The sequence below is a fragment of the Archocentrus centrarchus genome, chromosome 14, assembly GCF_007364275.1.
Source record: "Archocentrus centrarchus isolate MPI-CPG fArcCen1 chromosome 14, fArcCen1, whole genome shotgun sequence".
Taxonomy (NCBI): Eukaryota; Metazoa; Chordata; class Actinopteri; order Cichliformes; family Cichlidae; genus Archocentrus; species Archocentrus centrarchus.
In genome coordinates, this window is record NC_044359.1 from 5,515,442 (window position 1) to 5,532,491 (window position 17,050).

General features: G+C 39.0%; 1 protein-coding gene across 1 annotated transcript in view; it reads right to left on the reverse strand.

Annotated features, from left to right (window-relative positions):
* Positions 1 to 662: 662 nt before the first annotated feature.
* Positions 663 to 17,050, reverse strand: part of arl10 (ADP-ribosylation factor-like 10) — a 41,086-nt gene continuing 24,698 nt past the window's right edge. Inside the window, exons 3-4 of the mRNA XM_030747004.1 lie at positions 9,133 to 9,308; positions 663 to 1,882 (exon numbers count right to left, since the gene is read on the reverse strand). Of these exons, the coding sequence (XP_030602864.1) occupies positions 1,709 to 1,882; positions 9,133 to 9,308 (350 nt within the window). The 3' untranslated portion in view covers positions 663 to 1,708. The remainder of the gene's footprint in view (positions 1,883 to 9,132; positions 9,309 to 17,050) is intronic.

Below are 17,050 nucleotides of genomic sequence, written 5' to 3' on the forward strand. Positions count from 1 at the left end.
AGAACTTTATAGAATCTGAGGAGGGTTTTTTTTTCTAACTTCTGATCCCCACTCCATTCCGGTAGATGGCGGTAATGCAGCTTTAAGCTGGTTTGTTCAACCGCAAACCCGCAAGAAGATGAAGATGACGGAAAACTGTAATGCAGCCAAAATGTGGGTTGGATCGGATTGCATTTTTAAAATTTCTTTCCGATATCCGATCCAGTAATTTAGGCCAAGATCGGACCGATACCGATACTGAATATCGGATCGGGGCATCCCTAGTCAGGAGCATGTAAAAACTGTTGGATTTGAACTAGGAATTGAAATCAAATTTTTTTTTTTTTTTTTTTTTTTTTTTTTAAAAGATCAGATTTGTATCGGTATCAGCAGATAAAACATGCACAAACATACTGCTTTTTTCACGACTGCTTCCTGCTTTGTTACGAGATTGAGCTGGAATAACTGCCACAAACGGATTCGTAACTTCTGTACACTTGTCTGGCTTTTCCCAAGTTGATAAATCATGTAGTTTTACCAGCAAATGTACCTAAAGCCTAAATGTTTTGGCTAAAATAAATTATGGTGTTATGTTAATGTAACATTATTGTATTTTTTTTATTTATTATTGATTACTATTGATTAATTTTATGTATTATTGGGTTGTCTAATCAAATCTACAACCATTCCTTTTACAGTTTTTGATCTAGACATACAGCAGCCAAATAAATTAAGCATCTATATTAAAACTAAAGCACAACTTGAATTTGTAAGGCATTTAAAGTACTTCAATTCATGTACTTCTGACCACAGTTTAAAAAAAAAAAAAAGAGGTTGTTCAAGAGTGTAGCTGTTTGTTTTCATTAGCTTCATAAACTAACAGTGAAAAGTAGCTAGCTGTGAGTTTTAGTCATAACTTGTCTGTACATAGGTTTGTTTGAAGTGTTTACTAGGAAATCACGAAGTACACAGTTTGTGTCATCGCAACTGGGTACATAAGCAAATAGGACCTGTTTTCACTTGAAGACCTTTTAAGTGTTGAAACTTTGTCACCCAGTTATTACAATACTTGTGAAAGGAAAATACTGCTTTTTAAAAAGTCTCAGAGCTCCCTTTGAATTCCCACACGATGTTCCACTAGATCTCAGAAAAGCTGGAGTGCAGAAATCAGCAAGTATCCTCTGAAGCAAAGTCAACGGATCCTCAAACATCGTGTGCTGCTCTGCTGACTTCGCTGATCTGATTTTACACAAAAACGTTTCATAAAACATGAAAACCCGAGAAAGTGTTCCTACAAACCTGACACATAACAGCACGCATTTTATATACACTACAAACTACATGCTTAAATAAACCTGTAATAGGCAGTCATTAAATAAAAGTCAGTATAAGAAGGTGATCTCTGTAAGATTTGAGTCAAACTTTCATTCTTCAGTGCCACTTTCCGTCTTCATCCTCCTCAGTCTGCACCACCTCCTCTTTTTCATTTAACAAGACCAGACAAGTTGGAGGGAAAGTGTAAGATGGTTGAGGAGAAGTTGCTATTTCTAAAACCAACTGATGAGGATGAGGAAAAAAAAGAGGAGGTACTGGAAAACATAGCACCCCATTTTGGCATCTTTTCACTCTCCTGTCTCAGCTCCAACAGTCTTCGTCATCTCCTCCTCCTCTGCCTCAGAGCTTAAACAAGAAAAAGAAAGAGGAGGATCTCTGTGGGAGGGACACTGGATCAGACCAGCTGGAGCAGCAGGTCCTGGACGGTGTCCAGGCACTTGCAGGACTTCCTCAGGGCTCCGTCAGAGTCCAGCTGGGCAGCCAAGAGAAACAGCTTTCTGTCCTCGGTCACTGAGTCCAGAGACAAGGCTTCATGGAGCTCCGATACGCTCACAGCATTGGGCTTATCCTGTGAAGAGGGGGAAGAAATGCTGAGGTTTTTCAAGCCATTGTTGTTGTTTGTTCTTATATTCATTAAAATCTTACTGTTGCTGTGTGCCTTCTAGTTGTGGTAAATGAAAACAATTTTTATCTTCATTCCAATAAGCATTATCTCTGGTATTGTGGGTAAGTTTGTTTGTTTAACCACTTAACTGGCGGCTAAAAAAAACAAAAAACGCCTGAAAAAGCATACCCAAATTAAATCAGCTGCTGTTCCTGAACTCTTTGGAGTACACACAAAAGTTTAGTGTCTTTGCGAAGCAGACAACCTATATTTTTCATTTATGTAGTCAAAAGCACTGTAACTGTAATGAGTTTGTAGCTATTAAGTTTGGAACACAGAAAAAGTAGACAATTTTTGCCTCGCCTAGATTTTTCCTGATTGTTATCATGTAACTACACACTGAATATAGAAGGTAACGACTGGAAAATACATTGGAGCTGTAGAATGAAGTCTTTTTGTCGTGCATTTCGAATTTCATCAAGATAGCACAAAAGCCTATTGTTTTGTAAAGGTTTTTGTGCATTGATGCCCTGGCGTGCTCTCTCATGTGCCATTTGGATAGTCCAAGTGCCGCATCTAAGCCCCCTTTGACATGCAAATTTTAAAGGGCTGTAACTCCTCAATGCTTCAACATACAGTCATCAATGAGGGCTCTAATCAAAGATACTGTCCTGAGGAATCCTGTACTACACACAAAATTACTGAATAAATCATAAATAAAGCCATATTAATCCAATAAAATATGAATGACACTATTGTACATTGTAAAAAAAAAAATAGTCACAAAACAAATCACCATTTCTGTAAATGCTATTTTATTTTTCAGAGTAAGGAAAAATAAAAAAACACAGCACAGCAAACTGCAACTATTTACAATTATTCTGCTCTACCCCCACCCCCCCTCACATGGAATTTTCAATGTGCCACTGGTTATAGCAGTCTCTGTTTGGGACAAAGCACAATGGCTTGTCACATGTGGTGCACTGGCCCTTCTGGCCTGTGCTGTAACAGGCATTAGATCCTCTTCATCAGATGAAGAAGCCTCTTCCACCATCTTCTCTTTGGCTGGCTGCCACTCATGATCAGAGGTTCCCCTAATTTGTAAAAGAAGGAAAATGTCAGGCCTTCATGCACCAAAAACCCAGTCATTTTTCAGTGATTCCCTTACACACACAAATAAATACATTGTATATCAAAAAAAGTTACAGTAAATGCAGACAGTGCATACACACATAAAATAAAAACCACACAATCCTCCCAGTAGTCCTTGTCTGATACAAAATGTACAACCTCCTCCCATACAATAACCCCCACCCCCAACTTGTAAAACTTTAGACACTTACTGGTCATCTCCATCGGAAAACAAATCTTCTTCTGATGTTGGATCATCAGTTGAACCCAAAAAGTCTGATGCTGAAATGTCGCTCTCTCTCCGTGTGAGCAATTCCACAACCTCCTGAGCGCTGAACTTGGTCTTGCCGGCGGCCCGCTGTGCCATTTCGCAAAACTCCAAAACAACGATGCGATCACGACGAATCTCAAATGAAGCTCTGAGACGTTGTCCACCTCACCTTGCCCTTTTATCGGGTGATGCTGACGTAATAGAGAAGCCCACGAAACCCCCAATCGATACTTACAGTACACCTTTCCCTACCCCCAAACACCTGGCACATTTCAATACGTAAATCACACCACTATACAGCGCCCACGCAAACACACAATATAAGTGGCGCCACAGCGGCGCACGGTTATATTTTCTGTGTAATGGTGCATGCCAAGCTCAGCATTACATACATATTTACATCAGAACGGCATATAATACGAGGACGAGCTGAGAATAAAAACTTACCTTCTGCCTTCTGAGTAACAGGTGTTCATTTGCAGCGATAAAACTGGTCAAATCAGCGACGACATTCTCTAATACAAAATAATCCACTCTCGTGAGTCATTTAGTCACTTCGTATAATAAATGTAGTCTGTTTTTGATGCATTCTGACAATCCATTGCCGAGAGAAAACATTGTAAATACTGTTTATGCACGTCAGCGCATAGACTCCTACTTCCTGTTTGGTTTACGCATGGAGGACGCAGCAAATACGCACTGAATACGCAGGGAGTTTATGCCTTCATGTGAAAACACACCCCATAGTGCCATATACCCACGTGTCGGGAATTTTATTGGCTATCCATCTGTGGTTTTAGATTTCAGGTTAGAGTTGACCAATAAGAACGATTGGAGAACATTTGGGGGCATGTCCTTAAATGTCACATGACGCTCTCTGGATATTATTGGCTCTGGAAAATCCATTTCATAACATGATTGGCTAAATGAGGTGTCAATCGAATTCTGAGGGTCTAGTCTGTCATATAAAAGCATCGTGAGGGCGAACGGCAGCGTTACTGTGACGCTATGAGGCTTCAAAGTCGGAAATCGCTACAGAGGGCCCGGGGGCGGGCCCTTGCCAGTTAACAGGTTAAACACTAACAAAACATGGTTAAATACACAGCTTATATTATACTTAATTTTCAGTTTCTTTCGCAAGTTAAAAAAAGTCTGTGCCATTACATTACAAACCTACTTAGGTTTCCATCAAGGATATATATTCTTAACCATATTTTGAATGAAAAAAATGTCTCGATATTAAGTCTAACCAACAAATATACAGTAGGTGTTTTCTCCACAAAAAGCTTTGCTGATTTGAATAAAATTACCTTATTGACAACTTATATAAATCTTCACAGTGTGTCATTACAAATCACTACATGTCATCCTGTTCAAATGCTGGTTGTCTCAGTTATGATCAAAACTCACATATGAAGAGAGTGAATTTAAAGCCACTTTCCTACACAAACCATTCAAACCCAGGCTAGAGAATATAGATGTCCACCTCGTTTCTTGGCACCTTCTTTTCCAGCACAAAGTTCTGTTGAAAACAATCTTTGTGCTGTTTAAACTGAGCGAAAGCCGAGGCAGAGAACAAAGGGCTGGTGGGTGAACACCAGCATCACTGTCAGAAAGAGCTTCTTTATTTAACCTGTGTCATGAGTACAGCGAAAGGTTTAGGCTGCTTCAAAGCATTCACAGTATTGTTCTCCTTTTCTTTATTCTTAAATTTTTCCGTACTTTTTTTGGCATCTGACTCCTCCCACGCCGTTCAACTTAGAAAAACCATTCAAACACCGTTAGATTCCTCTTCTTTAGGAGATGACTGCTTGTATTTTTCTCATTGATAACTATTATAATTATTAAATTATCAAGGGTTTTCTAATAATATTTGCCCATTCATTTGAAAGGCGAGAGCCTTGAAATACTCTTTCAACTACTTCCACATATTTTCAGCTACAGACACCATTCAAACAAAGCCAAGACATTGAACTATTCATTTTGTATTTATCTTATCAATATCTTTTATAGTTTTTCTAAAGTTCAAGTTCAAGTTTATGGTCTTTTTTCACCCTTTTCAGAGTTTATAATGATTGTGTATTGCGTGGGCTAGAGTAGGAGCTTATTTAGTAGAGTGGGAGACTTCAAAATTTTCATCTGAAAAATGTATTTTCAAACTGCTGCTGTGTCCACACTGTTCACTCTACAGCCACCATTTTACCATCAAAACGTAGAGTCACTCCTCTACTTTCAAACAATGTGTCTCTCAACCCTGACAAATGTAAACTTTTTAAACTGTGAGGGTTCAAGTAGAGGGAGTACCTTCGAACTCCTCTATTAAGGTCCATAGTAATTTTAGGAATAAGATTTTCTCAAAACCAGAAGAGAGACCCTTTTTTAAATTGCTCCCATGGCTACATTTTGGACCCCAGGAAAATGAAAAATACACTGCTGTTTGGAGCAGCTCCTTGTGATGCTCACAGTTCAAAAATTATTTTTATAGGAACTATGTTTTTTTTTAATTTACAAGCAGTTGTTTGACAGGTGCACCACGGCAAATTTAACAGGGATTTGGCCACAGATGCTACTTTCCCACTGCCGAGGAGCCGGTTTGCATGCCAGTGCTCGTGCTGTTCCCAATGAACCGGCGAAACACTTAAGACCACCACCCAGTGTAAGGTTTATGTCACATTTGCCCCAAATTAAGAGTATTGGTAATTACCAAAATCATCGATCATATTTCTGTAATGGTTAATCCAGCAGTATATTTTTAATGATGATATATAATTATTGTTGTTATCCACAAAATTCCAAATTTACTGTTTTATAAAAAGCAAAAAAAACCAAAAAAAAGTAAAGCACATTACTGTTTATTTACATTCCTGAATGGAAACGTTAGTGGTTAATGCTATGTTTGATTACTTTCTGACTTCTCAGAGAAGCCTAGTGTGCCAGCTCAAATTTAGGTATAAAAAGGTGAATTCAGTTTGTTATTTGTGTAACAAATAATATATTTTTTTTAGCTTTAAACAAATTTTTACAGATTTTTATTATTATACAGAGCAAGACATATGTGCTGACGTATCACAGCAACAGGCCCACCTGCTCAATGCCGCGTCTACATATCCGCCAGCTGCATCACAAACACACGAAAAACAACCACTTCCGGTATTAAGGTCACAAACCAACGGCGCCCTCTTGCCTGCAGCCAGGTACTCCCGGGGGGCTGGGTGATGCCAAAGCATATGAACGGATGCAGTATGAAGGCTGTATGTACACAAAATATGCCGACAGCGGAGGATTTCAGGTTTCCAAAAGTCACCAGATGAAGTCGCTAAATTTATCGCTAGTTGCTTTTTGGGAAAAAAAAGTTGCTGGGGAAAAGCCGCTAAATCTAGTGACAAAATTGCTATGTTGGCAACACTGCCATGCTGTTGTTTCCTGCATGATTTATGGGTGAAGCAGTGAGGGAAAGAGGCGGGGCAGTGTGAAGTTGTGCAGAGACAAATTTTATTTTTATTTCTCATCTTATATGACTTATGAAAATATATTGATATTTCTTAAAAACTCAATATATCGCCCAGCCCTAGTATAAAGCACACCTGTCCACAGGATCACTTTCTTCCATTCCAACCTCTCCAACACCAAGACCAAAGAGCTGTCAAAGCTGTTGGTATTATTATTTGGAAATGGAAGAAATATTTGATTTACAAACATTGTTGAAAAGGAAGAAATATAAAATGACCATCAGTTGCTCTCTGTCTGGAGCTCCGTGCAAGATCTTGCCTCATGGGTTGAGGATGAGCACGAGGAAGGTGGTGGATCAGCCCAGAATTACATGGGAGGAGCTTGTTAATGATCTGAAGGCAGTTGGGACCACAGCCACAAAGAACACCATTGGTAATACACTACACCATACAGGTCCATCTTAAGTTTGCCAGTGAACATCTAGATGATTCATTGAAGGCTTGGGCAAAAGTGCTGTGGTCAGATGAAACCAAAATTACTGAGCTGAAGCTTCAAGTTGTCAAGCGGCAGCCAAGAAACCTAAAGGATTTAGAGAGTTTTTGTAAAGAGGAGTGGGCCAAAATCCCTCCTGAGATCTATGCAAACCTGGTGACCAACTACAAGAAATGTCTTACCACTGTGCTTGCCAACAATGGTTTCTCCACACAGTACTAAGTCATGTTTTGCTTGGGGATCAAATGTGTATTCCACTCAGTGACATGCAAATCAGTTTATAAATTTTATGTAATGTGTTTATGCTGGATTTTTGGTTGATATTCTGTCTCTCCACATTAAAATGAAACCACCATAGACTGTTAAATTTCTTTGGAAGTGAGCAAACTTACAAATTCAGAAGATCAAATAAATTTTTCCCCACTGTATATTCTCATATGAAACATGCCCCAACCAAACACAGACATGGTTAAGTGTCATCTAAACATCTAACAGCCTTTCATCATTTAGCTAAACTTTTTAGCTGGAGCTTACACATCTTTTGATCAGGAAATCAACAAAACCACTGAGAATTGTTGCATTTGTTGCACATTTTGATGTGAAACTTCAAAGCTTACTGGTACAACCTGATGGAAAATCTGAATTCCAGTACTACTTTTGTATCAATGGGTTTATTAATAAGTCTATTCTTCATTCCGTTTGATGATCTAAAATTTCGTATTAATTTCACAGATCGAAGCAGAGTCAGTAACAGTCTGTTCATTTCACACCTGTAGAGCCTCTTGATCTTTTAAACATGACATCTCATCTAACTTGACTGCACCTGTTCTGCAAGGTTACAGGTAAGTTTTTTCTTGCTAACGTGCCAAATAACTGACAGTACTGAGGGGATCAAGCTGCAGTGATCAAACATTAAATATGACTAATATTACTTCTTTCCCTTAAGGGTCATGCATAATTCCACAAGTGCCGCACACTGTGAGGAAATATGAGCTGAGGAGGAAATGTATTTCAGGACTCTGATGGATTATCCTCTTCTGGTTAAACCCACAAGAAGAAGACGACGACGCCCTTTAATGCTACCTATCTGAGTAAAACAAGACGCTGCAGAGTTTAAACGAAGCATCAAAGCAACAAATTTGCTTCGAGGATTTTTTATAATCTAATTATTTGAGTTACTCGAGGAATCGTTGCAGCCCTACACCCTGACTTCTTTAAATATATAAAAAAGGAAAAAAAAATTATAGACATCAATGGCTGCCATGAAATGTAGAAAAAGTTTGTCAAAAACTAGAACAACATCATGGTTATAAATGTTTGGTGTACAGCTGTACAGAAATGATTGGAAATCAATGGTTGTAATCCAGAATTCATAAAGATTTCAGATGTGTGCAAAACATTCAAAAAAAGATCTAAAAAAAACCCCACACACAGCAAGGTTAACAAAATCTTAACCTTGCTGTGTTAAAACAGTTATTTTTGGTCTTTATTTGGGTCAGATAAAGTCATACTGGTTGTTTGCTGCACTTTTATAAGGACATACTGTACAATTTTGGAGCTTTTTCAGAGAGTAATTTTCACATCACCTATGCACAAAACTTAATTCATTAATTACTTCTTTTCTTTCTTTCTTTCTTTCTTTCTTTCTTTTTTCTTTTTTTTTTTTTTTTAAAAATAGTACAGATATTATTGGAAATCAGTGGTGGCTTAGAACGATGAAAGGCTTCTCCAAAATTCTGAAACACCTGCAAGATTTAGCTGTTAAGATGATTTCATATAATTTTTCTCTTTGGTCTTTCTGTGTATAAACTTGATTAAAACATGCAAAAAGATAAAAAAAAACAAAATAAAAAACACCTGTATGGTTTACCTGCTTGTTTCCAAGGACGACCACAGGCAGCTGGGGCTCCACCCTCAGAAGGCGGTGCAGTTCAGCCTTAGCCAAAGGGAGGCGGCTTCTGTCAGATGAGTCCACCACATACACCAGAACGTGAGTCCGTCTCAAGTAATCTGACCAGTAGCGCCGCAGATCTTCCCCACCACCGACTGCAGCACAGAAAACACATCATCAGACCTTTCACACAGCTGACCTGATTTGCATGATCATTTTCCACCTGAAGTGATTGATGCATCATCTATCAGAAAATTGGCAGGACTTGAACTCTTTTATGCTGTAAATGCAGGCAGTCTCTTCAAGCATGACAAGTCTTTAGACATTATTGGACAACACATCACATCAACTGGTTTGTGTTGAGCAACACCCAGCCCTCAGGTCTCTGTGGGAGATTCAGCTCCAGAGGCCATGCAGCAGCTGTCCTCAGCAGGAGTTCTCATTATTAAATAAGGATTTTAAAACAAGGAAGTGACATTGTTTTATTTAAACTTCCTCCGAGGTCTGTTTGCCCAAAATATCCGTTTTATTTTTAAGTGCACCCCAGAGCAAATAACATTACATGCAGAGAAAAGGAGGCTGTTTTTTTTTCCTTTGATTCATACAAAAAAAAAAATGCTGCTACAAGGTCAGCCAAAGAAAAATAGTGTATGCACACATTCCCGACTGACCGCCCAGCGACTGCTCAAGGGCATTTCACTGCTGTCAGCAGGCTTTGTGTTAGAGGAAGGCTTTTTGTTAAAGAAATGGACAGATCGATAGGCAGAATTAGATAAGCTGCTGTCATCCCTACTTTAAACAAATTGGCCACAGACTAATTTCACATCTGCACCGGACTGAATGTAATCTGATTTTCACCGAGGTATGAAACAGGCTGAGATGGCACTCGGGCATTATTTATATCCATATTCCCCTCCTAGGCAAATTGGTTTGATTCATTTTTTTTTTCCATCTTGTTGCCTCCAGACATGATATGTTAAAGAGGCTTTGAGTAAAATATGACAGTGCAGCTGCAATTTATCTTCATTTTATGGGTATGAATTTGTTTTTTCGTGGAATTTATTGAGCTTTTCCTGCTTTCTTGGAGCTCAGTTTTTGGGGAAAATGCATTAGTATTGATGCGTTTTTGGTTTAGCTTTGATTTTCATCCCTTCTTGAAACGTTTTTTTTTCCCTTGTGTTTTTTTTCGGAGACTCTATATGAATAATTGAGGACATATCTCATTTATAACCATGTGCGGGATTCTTGAATTAGTTTGGTTACGAAAAACAACAGCCGCACAGTCACCGTGATTTAAACATTGAGGAATGTGAGGAATCATTTTAATTAGGCTGTTTAATCCATTCACATGCACATTTTTATACAGTACAGATATTAATGGAATTAGGATGACAGAAATGGTTTGTGAAAAATCTGGAACAGCAATGCAGTACATTGCCTTACAATTAAAGGGCATTTTCATACCTGTTGTTCATTTACTCTGGCTCAGTTGATGAGTTTAAAAACTTGTACCTTTTTCTTTTAGTTTGATTTCCTTTTACACAGAGAACTCCAAGACAAACTCAAGGTGAATCAAAATGCAAACCACAAGAGAAGGTTCAGATCACTTATTATCCAGATTGGCCAGCGTCTGGAGCCACAAAAGTAAATACAGGAAGAAGGTGTTGTGTTCTGGGTGAGTGGGCAACTTGGAAAATTTATTCCGAGGATTTGTATTTATTGCTACAGTTTGTGTACTCTGCAAATCAATGGTACTCTCTGCCACATCCCAGAATCCAAAGCAACCCTGGCTATGGGAAGGCATTTAGTTCTAAGATGTAGCATCTGGTAGTTGGGTTGGATTGAGATCGGATCAGGTTCTCACATTAAAGAAACCGGACTGATAGCCACTGAACGCCATTAATTTGTGGTGCTTTTGGTCTGCACCCGTGTTCGTGTTTACAGGGTACACAAATGATAATAATAAATAAACTTAAACATTTAATGCACTATAGAAATTAACAGAAATTTAAAGGTTACCTAGAAATGTATAAAATGTCCAAAAATCCTCCATGAATTTTGCAAACCATGCAGCTTTACTGTAAAACACTTTTGACTTTGGCCTATCCCAGCTGCCATAGGGCAGGGTACACCCTTTACAGGTTGCCAGCCTGTCGTAGGACCAACACAGAGAGACAGACAACCATTCACACTTACATTCACACCTATGGGCAATTTAGAGTGACCAGTTAACCTAACCCCAGTAAGTGCATGTCTTTGGATTGTGGGAGGAAACCGGAGTACCCGGAGGAAACTCACGCAGACACGGGGAGAACATGCAAACTCCACACAGAGAGGCCTGGGCCAAGGTGGAATCAAACCCAGCCCTTATAGATGTCATTCTAGCTGTGAGGCGGTAGTGGTAACCACTAACCACCACGCCACCGTGCTGCCATGTGCAAGCTCTTTAATCAAAATGATATTTTTAATGCTAAATTATAATGATTGTTGTTATTCATGAATCTTCAAATTTACTGTTTTACAAAAGGCAAAAAAACAAAACAGTAAAGCACATTATATTTTTGATTAAGATGCCAAATTAGTTACTTATTTGCATTCCTGAACAGAAATTTTGTTTTAGCGGTTGAATGGTATGCTTGATTAATTTCTGATTTCTCGGGTAAATTCAGTGTGCCAGCTCAAATTTGGGGATAAAAACATGAATTCACTGTTATTTGCTTCATAGATAACAAGATAATATTTAGTTTTAAACAAGCTTTTGACAGAGTTTTAAATTATTTGTGTATGTACTTCACATGTTTGCTGGAAGTCTTTAAATGGTGTGCACTTTTGGACTTGGGATGTATTTTTCAACAGTTCTAGGCAGCCATTTATTGCCATTAATTGCAATAATTTTAAGTCCTCTTTTTACATATCTACATTTTTAAGGAAGTGCTGTAGTTGTATATTTTGATTGTATTTTTCTGCTATGCCCAGGCAGCCACTAATTTCCTCATAAATCATTTAAGAAACTCAATTATGTTGTGGTTTCTTTTAATGTATTATGGAAACTGAAGAGATCATTTAATTATATTGTAGCACTTTCAAATTTTGGACTTTATTTGAACCAAATAAAGCTGTGTTGTTGAGTAGTTCATATTTTTGCTGTACATGTTTAAGTGCATGCTGTTTAGTTTTGGACTTGGGATTTATTTTGCTACACTTCCAAGCAGCCATTGACCTCCATTAATTTCCACGTAATCTATAAATAAATCAGAATACTCAGTTGTGTAATCTGAGCGTGACGTTTTCCTTTTATTCTGTTTTTCCTGCTTTGTCAGAGCACAGAGGCTAAAATTATTCTTAGCATTGTGGGAAATAGGTCCTGGTCCTGGGGTTTTTACCCAGTATTTTGAGTTTATTGTTCTTTGCCTTGGTTAAGCATCTTTTATATTCTGAATTTTGTGTCAAGGTTTTAGCCTTGATGGGTTATGATGGTTATTTGAGTTCTGCTATTTATATCTTTAGTGTTGGTATTTTCATACTATTTTTGAAGCCTTTGTTTCCCTCTTTTGTACAGTGTGTTTAAGTTTTTTGTAGTTTTGTGTTTAGAGTTCTGCGTATGGCTTCAGGTTGTAATATTCCTCTGTGCTTGCGTGACCCCGTCTTGTGCCAAGTCTACGTTTGTTTCATGTTTGGTCTCTTCCGGTTTAATTTTGACTCCTTTTGACTTTATGTCTCCTGTTCCCTGCGTGTTTTGTTCAGTTTTGCTTCCCCTTGTCTCGTTAGTGTTATTCAGGCCACCTGTCCTTCCCAGCTGTTTCCTCTTCTCTCGTTGTCTCGTGTGTGTGTGTGTGTGTGTGTGTGTGCGTGTGTGTGTGTATTGTCTGCATTTTCCCTTGTCCTTTGTCACGTTGTCATCTATGCTTCCTGTGAGCTGTGTGCATCCTTGTTTTTGAATTCCCTTTTGAGATCCAAGGTTTTGTGTTTTAGGCTTCTTTCCTGCCTTGGAATTTAGAATTTTTTATTTTGTGTTTTGGACTTTGTTGAAGACTCAACATTAAAGTTCATTTAAGTTCAGTTCTGTCTCACACATCCTGCATTTGGGTCCAACTCTGCCTGCCACACCGCTACACACCCTGACAAAATATTGATGTGTTTTGGATTTGTTTTTGTTTTGTTTTTTTCAGATGAATTGTATGAGTAATTGAGGACACAGCTCATTTATAAATCTATTGGTGCAAAAGTTTGTGTTTGTTACACTAAACTGCAGCAATGCAGCCATCATGATTTAAACAGAGTGAGAGAGCCAGTGGACTGACTGTAATATAAGACCACTTTCATAAGGTAAAGTATAACCCTGTAAAAAACAAAACCAACCAAAAAAGCGATTTACAGCACTTCAGTATCAACACTGCTTGTACCAAATATAGTCACAGGTCACATTTGTTAGAAAATCTGTTTCCAGGTTCAGTGGTTTGGAAAGTTTGCAGCAGAAGTGACCTACGGCTGCAGGAACCAGTGATGCTCGACGGCCAAACGAATCACACAGCAGCAGATAGGACTTTAGGTCCTGACTGCCTCTGAATTCAAGAGAGTAGCAAGAATTCATTAGTGCTGGACTTAATGGAGAATGTTGCTAGGAAACTGGGGAGTGCTGTACTGTATAAGCTGATGTGATGTGGCAGCAATAAATACCTGTTTACCTGATGCAGTATGGAGGCTAGACCCAGCGCTCAGTGGTGCAAGCAGCTTGTTTTATTGTCACGGGCATCTCAGCAGGACACTCGTCCTGCTGCTCTACAGGCCACCTTATTAAACAACCTCCCACATGTGCACACAGTCAACAGTGAGTCATATGGGTGTGAATGATGTGGGTGTGCGTGTGTGTATACTGAACTAACTGCCTCATTGACGATGCAGGTCTCGCTGTAGCAGCACTGAGGAGTAATTTACACCAGATTTACAGCCAAAGTTCAACTTTTACACAGATTTGTGTGCTGTGTCACCTTGTCATGTTAGTCTAAACTGGTCACATGAAGCATCAGCTTAAAAGTACAAGAAAACTGCAAGCAAGAAGATTTTAACCTGTTATTCTCCAAAAGTTTGTGTCTTTAAAGACATTTTTGTCATCTCACAGCTGTACGTGGGCCTATTTTTTTATGTGCGCTATTACATCCAAAGTTCAACTGAATTGAACTTTGATACATTCCAGTGTAGCATCAGCACAAATATAATGTGCATCTTGAAAAGATTTCATTTGTTTATCAAAACATACAGGCACTAGAAACCCCGCCAATATGACGACTACTTTATGACTCCCTGTTGTGGTGCTTATCAAATGAATGAGCATAAAGTAAGCCAAAGTTAACCAGCTTATAAGAAAGAATGGGGAAAATGGCAGAAAGTGCAGACACAGGGGAAAGCATATTAAAATGCAATAACAATGACAATACAACAACACAGTTGTGCAAATAAATACAAATAATTACTGATTTTTGCCATTTTAGGGATGTTTTTTCCTCAGTTGTTGGGATGTAGTGCTGAAGATCAATTTGCAATGTATCGTAGAATAGTAGAATAGTTTCATATGGGTATTTCTTTGTGATTCTCACCAAGTTAACCTTTACACTGACAGCATAATTGTGCAGTCTTTTTTTTAAGGTTCTTCTCCAGTTACATAAATATTATAATTTTCTTGCGATGTAGAGTATTGCATAATCACTGTATCGAGATACCATTGTTATCACCAGCAATGTATCATGATAGTACTGCATTGTGAGTTACCACATCAAAAGTACATACCTTTATCTCCTTTTCTGACATGACTGTTGTTTGTAGGCTTCTGATTTGCAAACCTTTCTGTACAGTTAGGGTTATACCTGTTATAGATGTATCACAGACACCTCCAATCTCATTGTACATCCTGTATAATGACAATGAAGGCATTCTAATCTATTCTGTACCTGTATCATGATCCACGGTTTTTGTGTTATTGAGTCTTATTTCTTGTGTTTTTGAGTTTTGTTTTACTATTTTATTTTATTCTTACTTTAGTCTCACCAGAATTTCCCTTCGTTAGCTCAGTTTACTTATGCCTGATGTTGGGGCATGCTCCTAATGAGATGACGGATGGTGTTCTGGGGGACCTCCTCCGAGATCTGGACCAGGGCATCACTGAGCTGACAGTCTAAGGTGCAACTGGGGGTGCTGGATGGACCAAAACATAATGTCCCAGAGGTGTTCTATTGGATTTAGGTCAGGTGAGTATGAGGGGCCAGTCAGAGGTATCAATTCCTTTATCCTCCAGGAACTGCCTGCATACTCTCACATGAGGCCGGGCATTGTTGTGAACCAGGAGGTACCCAGGACCACTGCACAGTGTAGGGTCTGACAGTGGTTCCAAGGATTTCATCCCGATAACTAATGGCAGTCAGGGTGCTGCTGTCTATCCTTTAGAGATCTGTGCATCCTTCCATGGATATGCCTCCCCAGACCATCACTGATCCGCCACCATAGTCATGCTGAATGATGTACAGAGAGCATAACGTTCGTTACAGCTTCTTCAGACCTTTTCACATCTGTCACATGTGCTCAGGGTGAACCTGCTCTCATCTGTGAAAAGCACAGATAAATTGACAGCGGTGGACCTGCCAATTCTGGTATTCTATGGCAAATGCCAGTTGGACTCCACGGTACTGGGAAGTGAGCACAGGGTCCGTTGCAGGATGTTGGGCCATCAGGCCACCCTCATGACGTCTGTTTCTGATTGTTTTTCAGAGACATTCATACCAGTGGTCTGTTGGAGGTCTTTTTGTAGGGCTTTGGGAAAGCTCATCCTGTTCCTCTTTAAACAAAGGAGCAGATACTGGTCCTGCTGATGAGAAGGGGAAAAATGTCAGTGGCCCCTACCTGTAAAATCATTCCTGTTTTGGTGGTTGTCTCATTGTTTTTCCTCTAGTGCACCTGTTGTTAATTTCATTAACATCAAAGCAGCTGAAACTGAGTAATAACCAGGGTTGGACTGGTAATCTGGTGTACCGGGCATTTGCCCGGTGGGCTGATAGTCCTCAGGGCCCGATGCTGTTGGATATTTTTTTTTCTTCCCTTTTTTTTTCTAAGAGACCGGCCCACAATTTAGAGAGGGCTGTCATTGGCCCATGTGCAATACAGACAGTGGACTGAACCAATCAGGATATAGGATGAAAGCAGCCCCACCCTTTCTCTGTATGGTCCCCTGTAACTATATTTATATATATATATATATATATATATATATATATATATATATATATATATATATATATATATATAGCGGCAGAAAGGGGTTGCGAAGAAATTGAAGAGTGTCAATGTTCGCTGCTGTAGCCTCCACGTCCTCTTTAACAGCAATGCTCCAGCAGCAGCAGACTGTAGGTCAGGGGTATTCAACTACATTTTTCTATGGGCCAAATTGTCATGAGGCTATTTGCCAGTGGGCCACATATTTGTCGGGACACTTACACTTGTACATACTTATCGGTCCAGTTGTCGTTAAATTTTCTGGTTTTGCTGTCCACCTTACGTCTCTTCTCTTTTGAATGCGACATGTTTTCATCAGAAACAGCTGTCTGGCCTCCCGCCAACTCCTCAGCAAGGAAAGTAGCTATTGGATGTCCTAAAAGTCGCTATATGACATCATCACCTAATTTGCATAATTGGTTATTTGCATGTAGTTGCAATCGAGGCTGTAGGAGAGAGGAATATCATCTTTGGAGAGACAAACTGTGAAGAAAAAATATGTTTACAATGACTAGGGCTGGAGAATATGGACCAAAATAATATCTCGATATTTTTTACCTGAATGGTGATATACAAAATATATCTTGATATTTTTTTCTTCCCAAAGGTATAAACAAAAAGGCACTTCTGAGTCAAA